General features: G+C 35.5%; 1 protein-coding gene across 2 annotated transcripts; it reads left to right on the top strand.

Annotated features, from left to right (window-relative positions):
• Positions 1 to 974: 974 nt before the first annotated feature.
• LOC134898254 (serine-rich adhesin for platelets-like) lies at positions 975 to 8,457 on the top strand. Of its 2 annotated transcripts, none has more exons than XM_063914080.1 (6): positions 975 to 2,095; positions 2,798 to 2,875; positions 4,327 to 4,791; positions 4,894 to 5,082; positions 5,227 to 7,091; positions 8,372 to 8,457. In XM_063914080.1, exons 1-5 carry the CDS (start codon positions 1,642 to 1,644, stop codon positions 7,080 to 7,082), a joined length of 3,042 nt encoding a protein of 1,013 aa, XP_063770150.1. In that variant the 5' UTR covers positions 975 to 1,641; the 3' UTR covers positions 7,083 to 7,091; positions 8,372 to 8,457. The 2 variants fall into 2 exon arrangements, with proteins under 2 accessions (XP_063770150.1, XP_063770151.1); XM_063914081.1 differs by having other exon boundaries at positions 1,386 to 2,095; positions 5,245 to 7,091.
• Positions 8,458 to 12,751: the final 4,294 nt, after the last annotated feature.

Here is a 12,751-nt window from a genome sequence, read left to right as displayed (position 1 = left end):
GTAGTTTAGACCACAGCACCCGTGACTCACCACCCCTGATCTTTGATTGGTCAGCGGGTCTTTCATGGAAGCTAGGATGGCCATCTATGACTGAAACCATATATGGTCTCCCATAGCACAGTTAGGGGTCTATTCATGTAGCATTGAAAAGACCTTTTTTTGGCGGTAAACAGGGCTTTTCTCTGCCTACTGCAATTCACAGAGCGGGTTAACGTGTAGAAGTCTCTGACTTCTCCAGCGTTACCCCCGCTCTGTGCCTGAATCGCATCACCATACCTTTGAATGGTGAGTGCGATTCATGAAGGTGTGGAAAGCTCTGCTTTCCGCTTCTCCATGGAGTCCAGGTTCGCCATCTCAGGACGCCGTAACCTGAACTGTAGTGCGGAGACATCAGGGAAGCTCAATGCTTCCCCGATCACTGCTCTGCACCTCGCGCTGGCTCTGCCCCCCGACCTCACAGCAACTACTGCGGGCTGACGGGAGGTAAACACCCTGCGCATGCGCAAAGTGACCCTCCGCTGTACCCCGCGCATCGCTGGGAAGGACCGCTGGAGCAGACCTCACCGCAATAGCCCTAGACACCGCAGCGCATCGTCTTAAGGGTAAGTATACATTAATTGCTACTTATCACAGCTATACATCGCATCAAAGCAATGCGATGTGTAGTGATAAGTATCAATTATGTTTTCGTTTTCTGTATGAATAGACCCTTTAGTGACCATATTTGTCCACTCACACTTTTCACATCGCAGCTGAACACACCCATGGCCATCCCACTTAAAACACTGTTACTTGAGAAATAGTTATGCTGCTGATATTGATTTGGTATTGCCATGAGCGGTTATTTGTGCATTCAAGCAGTGCATACGCCCAGTGCGCTGCGTCCTGTGTCCGCAGTCACCGCCGCCTGCCCGCTCCCCGTCTGCAGCAGACGCCGTGGACTGTGTGGGCGTCCGCTGTAGCCGTCTCCAGTGACAGATACTAGAGGTCATTACTGACCTCTAGTGTCTGTACGTCGCTGCTATGGCAGAGATCTCATGACGTCTCTCCCATAGTGATCTATTCATGAAGCATTGAAAAGTGTGTTAAAGTGAGCCAGTGGAGAAGTTGTCCATGGCAACCAATCCGCTGATATGTATAATGTATAATGTAAAATATTTCATAAAAGAAAAAAAATATGAAAAAAAAAAATCTCAAACACGTTGTGATTCACAATGAAGGCAGGAAAGTGATCGTACCCTTATATTTGGTGTGAGCCGCAGGTGTTGAGAAAGCAGTAGGCTCCAGAGTTTAGAATCACAAATGTTACCCAAAGCATGCAGAGATTGTCCGTCTTGATTATGGAATAAGGCACAGCATGGCAAACCAACGCGTTTCTGGACTATGCTGTCCCTTTTTCAAGGTCTATATCAGGTTTGAATAATTTTAACATTGATGGGGAGAAACAGATGGTTTACTACCATCGATGGATGTTTCAAGGCTAGTGAATTATTTGGCATCTAAGTATCAGTGCATGGCTCCAGATAAATTGAAAACATAATTCTTAATTAATAAATGATTAATAGAAAAAAATTATAGAACATATATATAGAATTATTTAGTAAATCTTTGTCTTTATTTAGATTGTCTTAGTTTTAAAAAATGGCAGAGGGTGGTAGCAGAAAACGAACCTCACTTACTCAAGATGAAGCTGAAACATCTCACAGTCAGAAGAGTCACAGTGATGCTTCTCATGATGAATATGAATCTCCTGATGAAGGAAGCATCCACAGGGCCCCAAAGTTCACAGATGATGAAACAGACACCCTCATTGACCAAGTTATTCATCATACATGTCAGCTATTTGGTCCCGAAGCTTTTAATGTACACCAGAAATTTAAAAATAATACTTGGGAAGAAATAGCAAAATCTGTGTCTACAGCTCGAGATATACATCGAACTCCTGAAAGCTGCAAAAAGAGACTACGTGACTGTAAGAGGAAGACAAATCATAAAATAAAGTGTAGAAGAAAACTCCAAAAGGTTTGGGAGAAAAAACTAGAAGAGCACTTTAGAATGGTACAAGATGACGAGAGGCCACCCACTGGTTCCCAGGGTAACTATTTTACAAACTATAAATATGTATATAACTATATCTAGATAGATAGATAGATAGATAGATAGATAGATAGATATATTAGCGTATTGTCCATGAAAAATATCAATCCACCAGATGTGTGTGTGTCTATATCTATATACACACAAACATAGGTGGAGTATGCCATAGCCCAATATCAATCAATAAAATAAAAAATGTTTACACATATATTTTAATGGGAGAGTAAGATAGTGAAAAATTTGTTTTATGATGGCAAATGTGAAAATAATTATTTTAATACACAACATTATAAAGAAAATTACATAAATTGACCTTCAGGCTGTTTGTATAATGTGTATATGAAACAAATTAATTGTGTAAATATACACACACTTTGTTTAATGCACAAAGTATGTTAAAAAATTGTATAAAATGACCTTACGGGTTTGTGTATAATGTGTATATTAAACATAAATGCACTCTGTGCTTCAATTTGGACACCATCGCCATGCGATCTCATTATGATATGCAGTTAGTACAAATACTTTCAAATTGTATATCCAAATTAGTACCTGAACCCATCATTTAGGATAAGGTTTACTCAATGTGTGTGTGTGTGTGTGTGTGTGTGTGTGTGTGTGTGTGTGTGTGTGTGTGTGTGTGATATTAAAATGTTTAGTAACTGTAATATTTTTATTTTATTTTTTATATTTGCTAAAGAACTTAAGGTTGCTCAAGAAAAAAATCAAAAGAAAACACATAAGAAAAAGCAGAAGAATTTGGAAGAGCAACAGTCTGGTAAAAAATTTAAAACAAAAGTAAAAACGTTACAACTAAACAGTAAATAATGTTTGCAATATTGTATGATGTTATATCGTGAGTTAGATAATAAATAGTTTATGTAAGATATTTCAAAATATAGTGCATATGAAAACATATACTGTTAATTTCTTTGTTCTATTGAGCCAAAATAAATACTTTGGTCATAATTAAAAATCAATGTAATTTTTTTTTTTAAATACATATATAATTATTAGCTGAAAAAAATAGTTAATTGCTAAGTAAATGCTAGTATAATCAAAATAAATTAATTAAATTAAAATCTCTTACTTATGTCTCTCGTTTTATCAACGAGATATACCAAAAGTTAACTGATTACTTTGTAATTGATTATCAATAATTACACTTATAAAGGACATTCTACGAACGCTGCTGCCGCCAATGGGTAAAATTGCAGGCGCAAAGGAGAATTATGCCATTCTTTGTCAGCCCAATCCTGCTGCTGATGCTACTCTTCTAAATGCTGTAAATGTGTGGACTACAGGCAACCCTCACTATGTTATATATGTAAGATATCCGAACTTAATTTTTTCATGTAGGAGGTCATTAGGTAGATAAACATTGATTGGGCTACTAAAAGTCAACATTTATTATGTAGACATGGTCATTAGATTGACATGAGAAATAAGTAGACCTGAGTCCAACCTTCTTAATTTAATTAGTTATTTTTCTTCCTATTTAAGGATCAACTTGGACAACAATTGGGAATGGGAACCTGCAAATAATACAGCGGTAGCTGAGCTAGGCACCTTACACAACACATCACTTAACGAGGAATGTGAGAACAAAAACAGAATTAAAAACCCATGTTGAAATTTTTTACTATATAACTAAGTACCGACAACCCTTCTCCATACACTTATGTCTTGTCACTATTCATCCACGCAAGGCCGACCAGTAATGATTTTTAACTGTCACCCCCTTACCGGCCACACAGATAAGTGTTAGAGCTTTGTATTAGACTCACCTTTTTTTTTTACAGATTTTTAGTCAAATATTTCCACAGTGTGTTGTAAATTGCTACCTACTTTCCTGAGTTAGCGTTGAACCTAAAAACATACACACATGCTATCTAGCATCTTATTCTAATTTTATAAACATGCCCTCCTACTGTAAAATAATATTGTGCTAGCTATAATGTTTTACCCTATGTTGTAGAAATAAATCAAAAATTGGATTAGAAGCTATATTATTGAGCCAAAAAGGCTTTTTTTCTGTTGTAATAAAATAATAATAATAAATATAATAAAATATTATATGTATTAAAAAATATTAGTAAAAAAATATAAGTAAATACATTTTTGAGGTATGCTTTACACAGTTTTATAATGCTAGAAATATTGTAATGTCTATCAAATATTATGTATTTATATGTATGCAATGTTAAATATACCTATTATTTATTTCAGGTTCCTTTACAACAATTTCAAGGAAAGTTTCTTTTTCTGAAACAAAAACAGTTATGACAGACAATTTTCCTCCAACTGCGGATGAACCATCAGTGATGCCACATATTTTAACATTGGACAATCCTTCCATGGTGGACGAACCATCAATGCTGCATCATGATGCAACAGCGGACCATGCTACCATGTTGGACCAACCATCAATGCTGCAACATACTTCGACAGTGGATGATACTTCCTTTGTGGCCGAACCATCAATGCTGAAACATTCGGCAAGAGTGGATGATCATTCCACGGCGGACCAAACATCAATGATGCAAGAATATTCTTCTGTGGTTCAAAGTTCCACTACGGTAGAGACTTCCACGGTAAATGAAACATCCATGAGGCAAGAACAATCAACAATGGATGATCCTTTCATGGAGGAAGAAAATTCAACCATGCTAAACCCTTTAATGTTAGATAAAGGTATTTATTTTGATCAATATAATTAAAATGTACTATCATTGATATTCAATATGGTTAAAAACTATGTTTAAGATTAATGGTATTTATCTATTATGTTTTAAGCCATAGAAAGCAACATGGTGACTGCCACACAGACACAGGATAACATTAATGAGGAGCCTGTATTGCACAGCCAGAAAAGTAATATTGATACAGAAGATACCAACCAGGTGGAATTGAATGCAGAGACTGCACATTCTAGTGTAATTGACCATGGTCTTCAAGACCAATTCCTGGACTCTACAAATCAAGGTAAATTTTTTTAATGTATAAAACATAGATTTTAATGAGATCCACTATCATTAATAGATACTGGTTTTTTTATAACTTGATTTTTTGGTTCTTCTAACTATACTTAATAAATTGTCTGTAAATTGATGTATTAACTGTACCTAGAACTTTTTATACACACAGAATGTGACGTTAGCAGATCACAAACCATTAGCCAACAGGATTCTTTAAAGGAAACCATGCAGCTAATTGAGAGGAATAGAAATGAAGAAATGAAAAAAATTGAACATCAAATAAATCAGCTGAATAATAATATACAGATTCTCAACACAACACAAAGACAACAGAATCAAGCACTTGTCACTCTTGCAAATTTTTACGATCATCTTGTTTCATCACAGAATGTGGCAGCAATCAACTACCAACAGATGCAGCACAGTATAAATCAAATGCTAGCATGGCAGTATGAGACTATTACCATCACACGCATGATTTCCACTTTCATGCAACTGTTGACAGAAGAAAGACAAAGAATGTCCAGATCAGATAATCCTTCTTGTATATCCAATGCTACAGCAGGAACCTTTGTATCCAGCTGTACACGTGGAGACTATGTAACAAGCTCTACACACAGAGAGTATGCAACGAGCGCTGCACCTGGAACCTATCTATACACCACTTTACCAGGAGAATCTGTATCCACCCCTGCAGCAGGAACAGATGTATCCACCACTTTACCAGGACCCTATGTATCCACCACTGCAACAGTAACCTATGTATCCACCACTTTACCAGTATACTCTGTATCCACTGCTGCAGCAAGTACCAATGTTTCCACCACTTTAACAGGACCATATGCATCCTACACTTTACCAGGACCCTATGTATCCACCACTGCAGCAGGACCCTATCTATCCACTACTTTAACAGGACCCTATGTATCCTCGACATTATCAGAACCCTATGTATCCATCCCTGCACCAAGACCCTATGTATCCACTACTTTAACAGGACCCTATGTATCCTCGACATTATCAGGACCCTATGTATCCATACGTGAAACAGGACCCTGTGTATCCTCCACTTTTGCAGGACCCTATGCATCCATCCCTGCACCAAGACCCTATGTATCCACCACTGCAACAGAACCCTATGTATGCACGACTGTAACAGGACACTATGTATCCTCAACTTTAGCAGAACCCTATGTATCCATCCCTGCATCAAGACCCTATGTATCCACTACTTTTACAGGACCCTATGTATCCTCCACTTCAGCAGGACCCTATGTATCCACCACTGCAACAGAACCCTCTGTATCCACGACTATAACAGGACACTATGTATCCTCAATTTTAGCAGAACCCTATGTATCCATCCCTGCATCAAGACCCTATGTATCCACTACTTTTACAGGACCCTATGTATCCTCCACTTCAGCAGGACCCTATGTATCCACCACTGCAACAGAACCCTCTGTATCCACGACTGTAACAGGACACTATGTATCCTCAATTTTAGCAGAACCCTATGTATCCATCCCTGCATCAAGACCCTATGTATCCACTACTTTTACAGGACCCTATGTATCCTCCACTTTATCAGGACCCTATGTATACAACAACTTACATGGAGACTATGTATCCACTGCTTATAGAGGCCTCAATGTATCCACCACTGCACCAGGGCCCTATTTATTGAAGCCAAAACCAGGACACTCAGAATCCACTACTGGACAAATTGCCTCAGAATCCACCGCTGACTCAGGACCCTCAGAATCCACCGCTGCAACAGGAAAGTATAAATCCACCGCTGCACCTGTACCCTCTGAATACAGCCCTGAAAACACAAATTTGAGAAGCATAGCTGTAGCATCAGAAGTGCATTCAAGATTGCAATTGGCTTATCGACCTAGCTCAAGCTATGATGAGAATATGGATCTTCGAGTCAGATTAGAGCGTGCAAATATTCAAATTCAACATTGGAAGAGACAGGAAGCTAACGATGAGGATGAAGCTTAAATATTAAAGGTAATTAATAAATGTATATAGATTGCATTATCAGATAACTAAATATGGTGAGACATATGTGCTATGCTTTTTTTGAAAAACGTAACATAAAAAATGTGTTTCCTCAAGATAACAAATGTGCCCTACTCAACGATCATCATCCTGCACTTAAAAAATCCTACATATAACACTAACATTTATTATTTTTAATTAGTTTTAGCCATAGGCTTCTTATTCAAATTGTGAGTTTGAATCACCAAACTCAATAGGAAACTAAGTTAATCCTACATTGATTTTCTATTGTAATTTTGTGTATGGTTTGTAAATTTTTCAAAAAAAAAACATCATTTGATTTACTTTGGATACAGTCTTAGCAGAGTGTTATAGGCTACAAGTTTAGACATCACAAGAGTGGAGTATAAGCAAAATGCTGGCATGTAGCATACAAATATCTTTGTTTTATGTAGAGGACCAGAGCTCTGGAAACACACATGTAGACAAAGTTGCCTGAAATATAAAAGGAAAACAAATAAAAAAAGAGTAAAGACATAAGGAAGAAGAGTGTTAAACAGGATATAATAAACTTTTAAATATATGTAGATATTTTCAAGTTATTTGGACAGAAATCTGTCCCTGAAGAAGGGGATTTTTAACAAAACATGTAGGCAATAAAGGGACACTTTTTGCATCATTGAATACGGCAGTGTGAGTGCAGCCGATTACCTTTCATCTACATAGTCATCTTATGCCAAGCTGACGAGGAGGTCACTGCAGCATATTGTATTTATTGTTTGGAGCACAGTACAAACTGACACTATATATATATATATATATATATATATATATATATATATATATACATACATCAAACATCGGCACCGCAGACTAATAAATTAAACTCAGACATACGGCATTGCTTTGTCCAAGAAATGCATTCTTTCAGAATGTATTTTATTAGTCAGTAGTGCTTCCATTGAATGGTGATTTTTGCAATATTTTGGGGTTGTTTGGACATGATAATTTTGTCTGTGCCGTGAAACATAATTTATGATGGAACCCATTACTATAGTGCTTGTATATCTTTAACTTAACCATTGCTAATACAAATGATGGAAAAATCTTCGGTGCACTACTGATCTAGAGTCACAATGAGAAATATATATTGTAATATTTTATTATAATTAGGGTTGTTACCTTTAAACCTTGCATTTCTTTTAAAATGAAGACTACAGTTAAAGATAAGGTGGACAAAAGTATGGAAATTAACTTTCAAGAACTTACCTGTTTTACTTCATTTTTAGATATGTCACAAACGGTCTTGCGAGCCAGGGTGAAGGAACTGAAGACAGAGGGATACAGAGTCATCCATGTGTCCTGTTTGAAAAGACAAATCGATAATAGGAATATACTTTCTGAGATACTTCAAGTCGTGCATTCCTGAAAATGTTCTAAATTTATTTTGTTTTGTTTTGGTTTGTTCATGTTGGTGGGGTTCACATACTAATATGTTCAAGATAAAAATAGAGAAAATATATGTACAGACACATATTCCATATTACAGTGATTGTTCATGCATATATATATAATTTATATTCTAATAATATCCCAAAAAAATTATTGCAAGTTTTGTATTGTTAATAATTTGCATTTGCTTAACAATGCATTTATATATTCAAAAAATATATACAAAAGATTTGCGCTCTAAAATACACACACTATATGTAGTTGGATTCAGGCGGCTGCTCACCAGTTGTGGGCGGGCTGCCCCAACAATGGATCAAAGTGAGTGTGAAAAAAGAAAGAGTGGGAGCGCAGAATGAATCCAATATATTGTTTTATTTAAAATATTAATATGTCATCCACATAAAAATGCAGTACATGAACTAGCCTCAGAAAAAACAATTGATATTATATAAATGTAAACGAGACTGCCATATCTCCTGAACAAATATGAATAAAAAACCTTTAATAAACCCTAGTTAGGGCTGCATTAATGCTTCATGAAAATCAGCCGTGCGTCCACGAGCTGAAATGATTGTAAAAAGGAGACTGCTAAAAAGTGCCTCTGTTATAAGTCACTGTCCTCCTTATACACAATAGAATCTCATTGGTAGAGAGTGTCCCAGTACTGGACTTGCGGACAACCGTGCTGTAGTATTCTGTGGCAAATGGATAGTGATGGTCAAATTCTATTTGTGGTATATCACCTGATGTAGAAGCCTCTCCGTCAAAGGCGCTGTACTGAGCCGGGTTTGCTGGGGCTCTGTGCAGTGAACGTACAGCTGGTCTCGTCACCGGTGTACCATCCAGATGAACACGGTAGTTTAATTCTGCTGAAGGATGCTGTACCAGTCTGGATATGCAACAGTGTAAAAATACTGGAGCAGCAGATTCTCCGTCCGCTGGTGTAAAAATCCGTATTAATTGCGGCTACGGTCCACTCGATGCATGCGGCTCACAGGGTGTCAGGAGAATATAGCAGTCCAAATGAGGTCCTTCAAAGGAGTACCTTTGAAATGAAATAAAATTCATTTCCTTCTGATGAAACGGCCAGCGTTGTGGGACGAGAAACGCGTTAAGGTACTCCTTTGAAGTACCTCATTTGGACTGCTATATTCTCTTAACACCCTGTGACCCGCATGCATCCAGTGGACCGTAGCCGCAATTAATACAGATTTTTCCACCAGCGGACGGAGAATCTGCTGCTCCAGTATTTTTACACTGTTGCATATCCAGACTGGTACAGCATCCTTCAGCAGAATTAAACTACCGTGTTCATCTGGATGGTACACCGGTGACGAGACCAGCTGTACGTTCACTGCACAGAGCCCCAGCAAACCCGGCTCAGTACAGCGCCTTTGACGGAGAGGCTTCTACATCAGGTGATATACCACAAATAGAATTTGACCATCACTATCCATTTGCCACATAATACTACAGCACGGTTGTCCGCAAGTCCAGTACTGGGACACTCTCTACCAATGAGATTCTATTGTGTATAAGGAGGACAGTGACTTATAACAGAGGCACTTTTTAGCAGTCTCCTTTTTACAATCATTTCAGCTCGTGGACGCACGGCTGATTTTCATGAAGCATTAATGCAGCCCTAACTAGGGTTTATTAAAGGATTTTTATTCATATTTGTTCAGGAGATATGGCAGTCTCGTTTACATTTATATAATATCAATTGTTTTTTCTTAGGCTAGTTCATGTACTGCATTTTTATGTGGATGACATATTAATATTTTAAATAAAATAATATATTGGATTCATTCTGCGCTCCCACTATTTATATATTCTAATTGTATTTGCAATAATATTTGAATAGATTACCAATCGGAACATATTTGTGTGTTTAATGTACACATTACACAAATTTGCTTCCAAACTCGCAAAATAGTAAATTTTTAATATTGATATATAAAAAATTGGAATTGGAAATTAAAATTATGAAGGTAAGGATGGGATCAGATTAGCAAATATATATGGTTCTTTGATGGCGTAAACCATCTAGCCAATTGACGCTATCATCATTTCCCATGTTTCCCTCAAAGACATACACGCGTATGTATTTCCCACATATTGCGTCATTTAAGTTTTAGGGTGCTGTAAGTATGAGGAATAATAATAAAAACAATAAGCTAACATAGTATTTTCAATGAATAAAACTTTTATTTTCTAAAGGGTGAACTTTGAACAGGTTAACATATTATAACTGGTAATAGATTTATAAATAAATCTTGAAAAAAATATATTGTATATGTTTCTATAATAAAGATTAATAAGAATAATATCACCGCATCAGATTATGTTATGTAGGATCAAGATGGTTTTCATATTCTTTGTTGTGGATTCATTGTGGATCAAGTTTCTTTTCCTGTATTGAAAAAAAAATAGTCATACACTGTGTGCACAAACAATGATGATTCAATAAAAAAATTTAAAAAAGGAATTTTTTTTACGTGTTTTCTATATAATAATATAAAAACAAAAAAAAAATTTTTTTTCATATTTGTTAATCTAAGAGTAATTTTTTTTTAGTTTACATTAAGGGTAAAAATCTGTCAACTTTAATACCCAAACATTGAGAGATATTACACAGTTTTATTAGTATTGTATAATTTTATTATTGTACTATATTTTGGTAAATATACACAGTTTCTGAAGAAGATGTGGAAATACTATTGCCATCCTAATCTGACAGTGTTTATATTAATGATGGATAAAAATTACGAACATTTGATTTTGGTTATTGTTTAAAATAATTCAATAGGAAAATGTTAAATATATTGCTGTCATAACAATATAGTTAAATATGATATTTTTTCAAATAAATATATTCAGTTGAATAATATTTTATTGTTATGTAATATTAACAATAGAGAGTGGATCCATACTAGGCATTTCCAAAGTTAGAGATATGGTCCTGTGTAGTAATATATATATTAGTGTATAGGTAAAGCAAATATGTTCATTTTAGATATGTTAATATTTTTAAAGGTACATGATTCCAGGATTCATGTTAGAAGTACAATTTAGTTTAGAATTATAATTAAATAAAAAAAAAGGAATGAATCTAAAAATGAAGATATGGATATCAGACATTTCAAAGGTCATAACAGTTAACAAGATTATGTAAGAAATAAATTAAAAATATTATTTAATGTATGTAATATGTTTTGTTAAGAGCTGATTAAAGTACGTAAACAGGCTAAATATAAAAATGATAAAAACTGTTTCAATAGGTATAGTTACCGCAAAACCAAATAATGAGGAGTCCTAATCAGCGGATTGCAGTTGATTGGAAGGGCAAACAAGATAACTAGTTTAGGTGAAAAAAAAATATAATTAACAATGTCAAGATTAAACTATTACATTAGAACAGATGATTAAGGTACATAAATAGAAGACAAATTATCTACATCAAATTGTTTTAAAATGCATATTACCTGGAAAGTAATAAGGAGAAAAAATCTTCTTTGGCTTGCAGATGATGATTGGGAGGTCAGAACAGTAAACTAATTTAAAAAAATTGAGTAAATATATTAGCAATGCAGAAAAGTTAGCAAATGTTTAGAATAGTTGATATGCACTTTGAAATTGTATACAATTTAGAGAGCAATATTAAGGGGGGTACTCATGGAGAGATCCATGGCTAAAATCTAATCAATCTGACTAGATTGATTAGATTTTCTGCACATATCACTCGTGTGTAGCCCCCTCTGCGATAGCGATGCGCGGTGACGAACATCGCTATCGCTGCTGCTAGATTGAGCCTGCATGCAGACCATTACAGTTACATCAATTTAGAGTTAGTGTCTACTATACTATATTGACATTTGTGTGCTAATAAATTCTTTATAATTTAAAAAAATAATCAAATTTAAGGGAAGGGGGTATTGCTTGTTTGAGAAATGAGGTGTAACAATGTAAGATTGTTATTAACCAATCATAATATTTAGTATGTTACATGCACAAGAAAACATTAATAATTTAATTAATACCTATCACTGTTTTGCATTTTTACAGTTTATACATAAATTAGAATTTATCTCATTGTGTTAAAAACAGTTATTTCATAAGGATAAGGCCAGGATAACACAGCATGTGTCTAAATGAGTTATGGAACCACAGCATACTGCATGCCTTTAAACTTTTTTTTTATTATAGTGATGCCAACA

The sequence above is a fragment of the Pseudophryne corroboree genome, chromosome 1 (assembly GCF_028390025.1).
Source record: "Pseudophryne corroboree isolate aPseCor3 chromosome 1, aPseCor3.hap2, whole genome shotgun sequence".
Lineage (NCBI taxonomy): Eukaryota > Metazoa > Chordata > Amphibia > Anura > Myobatrachidae > Pseudophryne > Pseudophryne corroboree.
Note: the sequence above shows the minus strand (reverse complement) of the source record. Positions and strands in the feature narration are given on the sequence as shown.